Here is a 12,361-nt window from a genome sequence, read left to right on the forward strand (position 1 = left end):
GCTGCCCTCTTTACCATTTCTGATTAGAGTACAACTAAAGGCACCAATAAACCAGCAATGCAGCCCTCTTTACCATTTCTGATTAGAGTACAACTAAAGGCACCAATAAACCAGCAATGCAGCCCTCTTTACCATTTCTGAATAGAGTACAACTAAAGGCACCAATAAACCAGCAATGCAGCCCTCTTTACCATTTCTGATTAGAGTACAACAAAAGGCACCAATAAACCAGCAATGCAGCCCTCTTTACCATTTCTGATTAGAGTACAACAAAAGGCACCAATAAACCAGCAATGCAGCCCTCTTTACCATTTCTGATTAGAGTACAACAAAAGGCCTCAATAAACCAGCAATGCAGCGCTCTTTACCATTTCTGATTAGAGTACAACAAAAGGCCTCAATAAACCAGCAATGCAGCCCTCTTTACCATTTCTGAATAGAGTACAACAAAAGGTACCAATAAACCAGCAATGCAGCCCTCTTTACCATTTCTGAATAGAGTACAACAAAAGGCACCAATAAACCAGCAATGCAGCCCTCTTTACCATTTCTGAATAGAGTACAACAAAAGGTACCAATAAACCAGCAATGCAGCCCTCTTTACCATTTCTGAATAGAGTACAACTAAAGGCACCAATAAACCAGCAATGCAGCCCTCTTTACCATTTCTGAATAGAGTACAACAAAAGGCACCAATAAACCAGCAATGCTGCCCTCTTTACCATTTCTGATTAGAGTACAACAAAAGGCACCAATAAACCAGCAATGCTGCCCTCTTTACCATTTCTGATTAGAGTACAACTAAAGGCACCAATAAACCAGCAATGCAGCCCTCTTTACCATTTCTGATTAGAGTACAACTAAAGGCACCAATAAACCAGCAATGCAGCCCTCTTTACCATTTCTGATTAGAGTACAACTAAAGGCACCAATAAACCAGCAATGCAGCCCTCTTTACCATTTCTGATTAGAGTACAACAAAAGGCACCAATAAACCAGCAATGCAGCCCTCTTTACCATTTCTGATTAGAGTACAATAAAAGGCACCAATAAACCAGCAATGCAGCCCTCTTTACCATTTCTGATTAGAGTACAACAAAAGGCCTCAATAAACCAGCAATGCAGCCCTCTTTACCATTTCTGATTAGAGTACAACAAAAGGCCTCAATAAACCAGCAATGCAGCCCTCTTTACCATTTCTGAATAGAGTACAACAAAAGGTACCAATAAACCAGCAATGCAGCCCTCTTTACCATTTCTGAATAGAGTACAACAAAAGGCACCAATAAACCAGCAATGCAGCCCTCTTTACCATTTCTGAATAGAGTACAACAAAAGGTACCAATAAACCAGCAATGCAGCCCTCTTTACCATTTCTGAATAGAGTACAACTAAAGGCACCAATAAACCAGCAATGCAGCCCTCTTTACCATTTCTAGTTGATTCACGCTCCCAAATCTTTACTACATAGCTTTCAATCAGCTTCAAGTAATTTGCCCAAACTAACTTAACTTCTAGATTTAAATATAAATGCAAGTGTTCAAAACACATCCAAAATATGTTAAGCAGCATACAGACAGAAAATAGATACATGTTTTTCATACTTCAGATTAATGTATTGTTAACAAAGGTCCCTAGCACTGTTAGTTATAAACCTGATCTAGGTATACAGTACTTGTAATTATGTTGCCAAGAGTATCAAATAGAATATCTAGACATGAGAGTGAAATTATACTTCCAAATGAAGCCTAAGTGCTATTCTCTGTAAGAATCAGGCAGTGGGTAAATCATGAAGGAAAAAACCACACGATTCTTTCCGTGAAATCTTATTAAAAATGTTATCTGAAATGCAGAAAAGACATTTTTTTTTTTAAGTGTCAGTAATTTGAGATAAAAATAATATGAAAAGCATTGCAATGTCATTACCATAGGGAGATACCTCACTTTTTCCTCTATTATTCTATTGTAACTTCAAACTCGCCTTTCCTCTGACATTTCTAACTAAGTTCCAAGACAAACAGTCAGTTTGTCTTCGATAGACAATATAAACAATGTGACCACATTGTCAAATTTGTATGCTTTTTTCTGAGTATGATTCATTATTTTTTTAATTTTGTCTGATTCTTACATATTGCAGCCTTAAACACAGCACGTTACCTTGACTCATAAAAACATTATAACTAATTACCACACCTTTTTCAACCATAAATAACTGCAACCCAGTTTTAACTGTATTTATCTCTGTATTTATTATTGCTCATTTCTGTGTCATTTTTATTTTTATGTATTACAGGTTGACCTCATGTAACACATTTATGTAAGATCTGAGCATATCTAATAAAATCTTAATCTGAAAACTGATAACTAAATATATCAAGACCATGCCTCTGAACTTCATTTGGGAGTGCAAATGCCTAAAGCAAGTATTAACATATATATCTGCATGTTCAGAAGAACAAAAACTGTACACCTGTTATATCAGTTTGACATACATATTGTGCTACATTTTATCATGCTTTATTAATGACATATTTTTTAAAAAAAATTCAATCAGTAACATATACATTCTTATTAATTGAATTGGGGTACTAAACAATGGGATATGTCACAGTACAAAGGTAATGTAGAAAGGCACAGTTAAAAAAGTTTTGAAAAATCCAATTAACAGTAGAATAAAATGCTTCTCACAGAGCAGCTTGAAATGACCACAGAGGTTGAATCCTTAACAGTTGAGGCAAGTTGGACACACCATGCAGGCATGATTCATCTCTGATGTTAGATTGCCATTAAGTATTTGACAGAGGATAAGAAATTGCCAAGTATCAAAGTGGGCTGTTATTGGCCCCTTGATTAAAGTCAATAAAGGTCATGAAGGAAAAGTGGGGAAGTGGAGAAAAAAAATGATTATATTGAAATCTTTACTGAAAAAAATATTTCTTTGGTATTTTTAGCAAGGATGTTATTGTCTCAAAACTCTTAAGAATTAACCATAACAATTGTCTATTATTTAATCCTAAAATATGAACACAGAACACATTATCAGATATTTTCTGGTATCACCTCACGTTCCTAATGTTCTAATGAAGTAAGAAACCCAACAGAAAAATTACAAATAAGTGATTTACTCCATATAACACTGGTAATACTGGAAAATTCAGTATTAATATCTTTGATAATAGCAGACAGTCACTGTCCTGAGTGTAATTCAGGCTTGTTTCAATGCATATTTGAAGTAAGAGCTAAAAATGGTAATGATCTGTCTAGCCTAAATAGGATTGACCCTGGAATACAGATTAATTATCAAAGACACTGTGTAAGTGTTCTCTAATATCTTTACATTAGTAGCCTTTTGAACTTCTATATATCTGTATTTGTAGACAGCAGTCATATTAAACATTCATTCATAAACAAAATGGAAAATCATTTCAAATAGAAACTATGGTAAACACCGTACGAAGTTTCATTAATATAAAAAGAAAAGTTAATGTTATGTCCATTCATTTATTGATTCTTATTTCCATATTGTAATAATTTACAAGAATACACAGTAATTAAAATAAGACAAAAGATTTCCTTTAAACTATTGTAACGTTGAGAGATTACCCTACTACTCAATATTCACATATATATATTAAAACATTTACTAAACAAAAATCATAATTTTAACTAAAAATATGGCAAGCAAGATCACAAAAAAAATTATATATCCTACAGTTCAATTATCTCCCTTCAGAATCGTCTGACAATGATTGTACTTGCATATTCTTTCTATATATGTTGCTCAACCTTCCAATAAAATTTCAGTTGCATTTTCTCCCAGTGAAGTTCTCACACAGTAATTATATTCCTTCAAGCACATCTACATATGATGCCCAATCTTCCTATCTTCCTTTAAAGTTTCATCAAAATCTTTTGAGCAGAGTATGGGAAATTGCTCTTACAAGACAGACAGACAGACAAGGTGATTCTTATATACCCTCCCAAACTTTGTTTGCAATGGATATAACTTAGAGGCTGGCAATAGCAAACTATAATACTGACAAAGCCATCCCTAAATAATGTGTTAACAAAAAGTCATATACCTATAACTGAAAAATGCAAATCTTTCTACAGTTATAATATACAAATGTACTTAACAAAACTAATTACTCAAGAACTATGATAATCACTCTGTTGTTCTGAGCATGAAAATGATTTTGTTGAACTTAATAATGATCTTATGAGAAAGTACTTCATTGGGCACAGCTTGACACAACTGCAGAGGTCTGAACAGAAGAGGCAATTATTGATATAATATTCAATCTTGATACAGCTCTTATTTTGGATTGTGTTTAAATGTTTGATATGTTTGTGATATGAAACCTTCTGATCATATTAAATTTGGTCATAAAAGCCTAAACAGCTAAGTTCATTACCACTAAATTCAATTCAAGTCCGACATATGTAGTGTAGAACCTCACACCAGAAAGGATAAAATTAACTGTTATCAATTGCATTTATTGACCCTTATTTGTCTCTATTTCTTGAACCACTAAGGCAATTACCCCCACCCCCTAAAAAATAGAGATCTATAGAGTAAAGACTCCAAAGTTATTGCTAGAGAAACTTCAAATATGTAAAGTCATCAACCAGTTTACCTACAAAATCATTCTTTGAATTTGCAAAAATTAGTACAATACAGGTATACATATAGTAAAATATGAAACATACAAATTACCTAACATCTTCCAGATACTTGTGAAATCTGATTCTCAAAAGCTGTAGAGAATAAGGCTATACATTTAGCCTATAAATATCAACATTGTTGTAATGATTTTAAGTTACTCAAAATATAGTAAAATATATAAATAGAAGGAAAACGAAGGATTTGTGCCACAATTATATGTCATAAAACAAAAACTGTTGAAAATTGTAAATTTTGTTGTTGTTTTTTTTAACATATTTACATCCAGAAAACTATGTCCACACCCAAGAATCAACTTTTAAATTTTAACATATGGTAAACTATGTCATAATGAATGTATTCACTAAATATGAAGTTGTTTTTTGGATATGGACACATTTCCATGATAAAGGTGACCAAAAAGTACAATATACTGTGAATGTACTTTAATTCATGGATACCATTTTTTGTGGATTTGGTAAGAAACACAAGTTCTTGAATTCGTGGTTTTGAGGTTTAAACACAAATGGAAATCTCATATACTGTTGGGAACCAAATTTTGTGGTTTGGCCTACCCATGAAAACCTCGGACATTGGTAAGCCACAAACAATAGTACTTTCACAGTAAAAAGAATCTCTGAATTTCAGTAAACTTAAAGCAATTTTTTTGTCTTTTAATGCAAAAATTCTCACAAGTTTTAATATATTGTCAGTTGTTATGAATTCAAATCTCCAAATTTACAATTAACACTTAAAACAGTTGATGATTACTTTTCAGTTGTATTTTAAACAAAAAAGAGCTTTTAAAGCCCTTTCTCCAACTAAAGTTTTTACAAAAACATAAATCTAATTTTGACAAAAATTTAATATGCAGGTCTGCAAACAATAAGTTATAATCATACAAGATTTCAGGTAATGACTATGAAAGGTTTTTGACAAAAAATTGTTGACAGATGGACAAACAGACATCATGAAAACTTATAGGCATTCACTTCAGTGACACAAGTTCTAAAATATAATGAAAGTTCACAAAAATTTATTAAGTGATACAAGGGGAGTTTCAAATTCAAATCAGGTGCCATTATTAGAGTGATAGCATGACTCTTTGAGCATTTTTGCTCAAAATAACAAAGAGTTGGTCATATCAATGAATGATGGGTGGCATAACAAAATCTATGACTCTAGTCATCATATAATTGCAGTTGACTACTGTGTCACATGGTAGAATATGATAAAGTTTTATGCTACTCTTTCCTATTCAATCTCTTATAATGGACCACTATTTATAGAGGTTCACTAGAAACATTTAATTGCTTTTTATGGTAGGTGTTGATAATGTGCTGAAGTACATTTGAATATATTATAGGGTTACATGTCTCTGTCGGAGTATTATAGTAAATGTTTCATGAACATTGAATCTCCATTTATTTAGAATAAAATAAAAATAATCAATCATAACTGGACAATGGAAAAGTCAACCTTTTGTTAATGACAACCCAAAGTACCTCCTCATGAAATACCTGAAAACCCAAAGTATCTCCTCATTGAATGCTTGAAAACCCAAGGTACCCCCTCATTGAATGCATGAAAACCCAAAGAACCTTCTTATGAAATACCTGAAAATTGAAAGTTTCTTCTCAATGAATATAAGAAAACCCAAAGTATTTTCGTGAAATACTGGACAACCCAAACTACTTTCTCATGAAATACCAAAAAAAACTAAATTATTTTCTCATGAAAAAATCTATTAACACAAAGTAACTTCTCACAGAATGCCAGAAAACCAAAACATACCTGAAAACCCAAAGTACTTTCTCATAGAATATCTAAAAATCCTAACTACTTTCCCAAGAAATGCCTGACAACCAAAGAGTACTTTCTCATGAAATACCTGATTGATTGCTTGATTGATTGATTAGCATTTTAACACCAAAGCAGCAGTATTTCAGCTATATCTGTGTGATGAACATGAAATGGATAATAAAATGAACAAGAAATAGATAATAAAATGAATAAGAAATGATAATGAAATGAATAAGAAATGAAAATGAAATGAAAAATGGGATGATACACAAGGATAACAGGGTGGATGAGTTTCAGTTGCAACTGGAATTTGGGAGAAGTGGGGAAGGTTGGCAACTTGGCCTCCTGGAGCAAAACTGAGGCATCTTCTCCAGTTGAATTCTACAGCAGGGCTTTTTTTAGGTCCAACGAATGTGGCATTTTTCCCTATATGGTGCACCACTATGGTTTGCGGTAAGGTTTTCTGTGCTATGGCCTGACAACTCCAGCATGTAGGACGCCATGGGGTTTCCCTTTCAATCAGCTGAGGCACACAACCCAGTTGCTCCATTTGCAGAGTGTCCTTGCCCTCAGGAAGGGTTCTAAGTGCTATTTAATCAGTTTATGACATGCTTAGCACTGCTGAAAGCTTATTCTCTTGATACCCAGACCTGCACTGGGCCATGAAATACCAGAAAACCAAAGTATTTTCTCATGAAATACCTAAAAACACTAAGTAACCTCTTACAGAATATCTGAAAACCCTAAGTACTTTCTTATGGAATACCTGCAAAAAGGTTGTGGGAATTCTACAGTAAAAAATAGAACAACCTAGTCCAAAGTATGTTACATATGGAACATTTCTACCAAGTTTCTTAAAATTCCTTTTTGTTGTATAAGAGAGGTTGTGAATTATTGATGTGAGAGACAAAGTTAGAAGGACAGATGGACATACTCATTGCCCTACATCATCCTGGTTTACATTTAATTTCTTTAATGTCATAAGTGAATGTTTCATGGGTTATGTAAGGCCATGATTTGAGGAAATTCAATGACCTTCTACCAAACAAAGTTTTAAACATGTACAAATATCATAACTTAATGCTTAAGGATTTTTCAAGTCTATAATCTCCATTGATAAATGAACCATAGAATTCAGCTACTGTAAATGTACTAATTTCACTATTTTCACAGTGGACAGAAAATCATGAAAAACAGAAAAATAATACACACAAAATAGATTTTTAACACTATATAACACTAATCATTTTTAGAAACCGCAAAAATTGATACCCACGAATATGTTCACTTGACAGACTCCGCAAAAAATTAGCAACCGTGAAAATAAATATGTTTACAGTATTTAAAATATTTTCAAGTTATTAATTTTAAGATGTATCCTCTATTCAAATTTTAGATACTACTATACAATGGTTTATTCTCGATTGTCCGACATTTTAAAATTATGTTTGTCCAACAACAAAAGTTCTGAATAAATATTAATATAGATTTTTAAAAAAATTTCTAAAAATAGATGACTGGTAATTTTGAAATATATATATATTTATTTCTTATAATATTGTTTTGGAAATTTTAATCTGAAGCAAACAATATTATCAAAACAAATCATACTTTTAAAAAAATATATATTTAATATATTTCTTTAAATATCCAGTATTTTTCATGCTTTAGGAATCAAACACTATATAAATTAGCAATGATTTTGATTTAAGTATAAATTCAAGCAATGCAAATTAATTAACAGACAAGACAAGAACACCCCGTATAGAACCTCTAAACTAACAAGACAAGAACACCCCGTATAGAACCTCAAAACTGACAAGACAAGAACACCCCTTATAGAACCTCAAAACTATCTTCATCAAAACATTTTCTAATTAATCTACATGCATATTTCTTATCAAAACATTCCCAATTGTCCAACATTTTTTTTACCTTGTTTTACTTGTAATTTTCAAATGTAGGACAATCGGGAAGACACCTATACAATTTCTTCAGAAAATTATTATCTATTGTTTTTTACAGGTACTGATAAGTTGTGCATTCAATATTTTTAGATTTTGAAATATTTTAGGAACAGATATATAGAGTTATAAATGAAACCGCCCTTTCTAGCCTTTTAAACATGAACTTGTAGATATTAAACTCTACAGTTGAAATATAAATCACACAAACGAAAAGATAAATAACTAAACTATTTTTCTTCTAACAAGACAAAAATTTCCCCTTATTTGGCCTCTCAGGTAAAATCAATGGAAATCAATACACACCTAACACAGTCAAACCTACAGTACAAGTAACCATTTCAGCTGTACATACATGTACATGTAGCTGATATTTTACTGCTAAGAAAAAACTTCTTGTAAAAAATAACTGACTAAATAACATATTCTGACATGATTTTAAAGGTTTTTTACAAAATGTGATGGTGATACTTGTTTTCCCATATATCTATTTTTAACAAGTGAGTGTTTATCTGTCAAATACTTTTTCGACCAAAATAATTGTTGTGAAACAAGACTGTTATAGATATTTATTTTATTTTTTTAAATTAATGACAAAATTAAAAAAAAAAACAGCATGAACATGTTAATTTCTCTCCATCATTCCACCTTCTAGTTTCAACTGTATCAAATCAAAATACTACGAATGAATCAATGATGTGTAAACAGAATGACTAAACATGGACAGATATTCTGAATCATAAATTTAAATTTTACCATTGTATAAAGTTTATAGGTTTCCCTTTCAGATTGTATAGATTAGATGTTACTTTAGGAGTATACACAACAATAATAATTCATTGTGTATTTTTACCAGTTATCAGAAACGGATAGATCTCTTGGAGAGTTAACTAAAAGTACTAATACTTCAGGTGTCAGGAATGAAAACTGTGAGATATTAACTTATGTGAGTCATGACTTTCCAACAGCAATTGTACTAAACATCAAGATAATTAATAGGTTGCTTACAGGACCAAAATATTCTTGGAGAATTTCTAACTCTCAGGTAAATAATTAATCAATAGAAAAATGGTGGTCAAAGACAGGTTTTCAGAAATGCAGCGATTGAGGGAAGCCTTAGGAAGAAACAGTAAGAGATTTTCATTCAAGAGAAAAGATACACCAATCAATAGACTGATGAAGAAGGTCAAATGTCTGGAAAATGAAATAAAAGAAATAAATGAGAAGGTTGCTGAGGTAACCAAGCTACAGTGTAATCTCTTTTGCTCACCTTTCGTCACACAAACTGATCTAAAAAACATGGAAAAATTATCCGATGAAATTTTAACCAAATCTGTGAAAACACGGAAAGAAATTGAAGCTTTATCTTCTAATAATAATGAGATTCTTGAGAATGATGCTTATCAGAAAGTATGTGTGAATCAAGTGGAGAGATTATCACAGCAACTTAGGGAGATGATGGACACATTCAGAGCAAATCAAGCTGATTATATTGACAAAACTAGAGCAAGGTTCGTAAAAGAGGTGGAAATTGTCACCAAAGAAGGAGGCATAGACATGAATGCAGTTGACCCTCAGACACACTCTGTCTTCACTGGTGACATTATAATACAAATGCAGGAAGCTAAGTCAGGTTTACAAGAGTTAGAAAATCGGGAAAAAGAACTCCATCATCTCGAAAGTCAAATATATGAAGTCAATAAACTTTTCAAAGAGATGAATGTTTTAGTTGCTGAACAAGGTGAAAAGTTAGATCATGTAGAATCTAATGTTGAAGAAGCTGTAAAACATGTGACAGAAACAAACAAAGTACTGAAACAAGCAAAAGTTTATAGGGGTAAAGCCAGAAAAAAGAAATTCATATGTGCAGCAATATTAGGAGTTATTGTTGTGATTGGCGTTGTAATTATTATTATTCTGACTGTTTAATTCAACCGTCCTCGTACAGTCCAATCAATATTGTTACTTAGGGGACGACCATTTGATACTGAGGAGGAGAGCCTTGCAGTTTTGGCCTAGGCAGAAAATACATTTTCAAAAATTTGAAAATTTTTTTTTTTATTGCCAAACTACTATATGCCCACAACTCCCTCCCTCCCTTCAGAAAGAAATGGTCTTCCCCTGAATCTTGTTATTTTGTGAACCAGTATTTAATATCTTTGATTTTATCATTTGTATCATTCTAATAAAACTTGATTTTTTTCCCAGTTGACATACTGGTATCTGACTATATCATTTTCATATGACCACAAAAATAAAATGGGTCATATATATTGTTATGGCGCAGTCGTCATTGTCATCGTCCATAGACACTTGGTTTTCATGTGATAACTTGAGTATTAGTTGGTTGATCTCTATGAACTTTATAACAAGGTTCCAAAATACTAAAGGAAGATTGGTATTGATTTTTGAAGTTATGGCCTCAACCGTTTTAGAATTAGGGGCCAAAAGGGGCTAAACCTAGCATTTCATAGAATTCAACTATATAACTGCAATAAAATAATAGTATGTCTATGATATTGTTCCAAAAGATTCTACTGTAAACATATTAATTTTTTGCAGTTGCCAATTACACAGATTCTGTCAAGTTAACATATTCACTTGTATCAATTTTTGCAATTTCAAAACATGATAAGCATTCTATAGTTTCAAAAATCAATTTTCAGTCCACTTCAAAAATAGCAAAAATTGGTATACAGTGAAAATTAATACTTTTACAGCATACCACAATGGTCAGACTTGGATTGATTTTTGGGGTAAAGACTTTTCAGAAACTAGGGGCAAAAAAAGAAGGGCCAGAAACATGCATTTTCCTAGTATCCTATCTTTTTCTTAATTTTATAAATCAAGTAATAAATGTATGAAAATTCTTCAAGTCACTTCAATTCATTCATTTATGCAATTGTGCTGCACATGTACCATTATTTCAATTATGCAATCAACCAATCAGTTACTGGTAAATCACAGTCACAGGTGGCTACACACCTGTCAATTAATTTTCAATAAACAATTAGGAGACATGTAGACAAGATGTTTAGACACTAATATTACAACTCAGACAGTAATTTATAAGGGTTGTCCATTTTTGATGTTCAATATTGGAAAATGGTCATTGGTCATTAGCAAAATTTGTTTTCAACAAATCTGTTTCCAGAGCCTTGGTCCAAACAATAACTTGACTATTAGTGAGTGAATCTTTGAAATTGTATTACACAAAAGGAAGAAAGGGATTGAATTTTGGGGTTGTGACATGAACCAAGTAAGAATAAGGGATCAAAAAAGGCCAGAAACAAGTATTTTTATAGTATATTTCTGATTTCTTGACAATAACTTGTTTATTTTGGGTCTGCGTTTGATTTTTTTTCTTAAATTCTTTATGAAAATCATTGCCTACATTTTTCAATCAGATTTCAGATATCTCTGATGGTTTTTTGAGGTATAAGGAGCCAAAGGAGACCATGCTCCAAAAAATGTACTTTTTTTTAAAATTTTGAATCAAAGTTGAATTTTTTTTTATTGGAATCCAGCCTGCCTAAGTACAAGAGCTTTATGAAGTATGCATGCCAAATTAACCCTATCATTTTCAGTTTTTAAGTTGCTAATATTGTTAGCGACTTCTTGCACTCGTAATTTCAGTACTTAATATTCACATATAATTTGCATAAATATGTAGTTACACGCCACGTATTGCTGCAGATCCTCTCCGTGTTTACTGCCGCAGTGTCGTAGTTCTACCTTCACATGAGATAAAAATGTCCCTCTTAAGTATCATACACCTGTGGTCTAAGTGTGTTTCTTGCTTGTACAAGAAAGGGAAGTTTACATGAAATGACTGATAGCTTTGAACATTACCCTGTTTCCGATTCAGACACTGAGGCTTGTTACAAGACTATATAGGTCATATACAACAGCATGTTCCAATATTTATGAA

General features: G+C 32.2%; 2 protein-coding genes across 2 annotated transcripts in view; one reads left to right on the forward strand and one right to left on the reverse strand.

Annotated features, from left to right (window-relative positions):
• The window catches only part of LOC148622342 (biotin--protein ligase-like), a 77,027-nt gene that overhangs the window by 13,192 nt on the left and 51,474 nt on the right, over positions 1–12,361 (reverse strand). The gene's annotated exons all lie outside the window — the stretch shown is intronic.
• LOC148622343 (syntaxin-like) lies at positions 9,102–10,642 on the forward strand. Its single transcript, XM_088572187.1, has one exon. It carries the CDS (start codon positions 9,499–9,501, stop codon positions 10,357–10,359), a length of 861 nt encoding a protein of 286 aa, XP_088428313.1. The 5' UTR covers positions 9,102–9,498; the 3' UTR covers positions 10,360–10,642.

This window comes from Perna viridis, chromosome 3 (assembly GCF_037379345.1).
Source record: "Perna viridis isolate PV_CMFRI_1.1 ecotype Kerala chromosome 3, ASM3737934v1, whole genome shotgun sequence".
NCBI classification, from domain to species: Eukaryota; Metazoa; Mollusca; class Bivalvia; order Mytilida; family Mytilidae; genus Perna; species Perna viridis.

Bases quoted from the DNA above. Each gene is read 5' to 3' on its own strand.
- LOC148622343 (XM_088572187.1), top strand. From the start codon at position 9,499: ATGGTGGTCAAAGACAGGTTTTCAGAAATGCAGCGATTGAGGGAAGCC.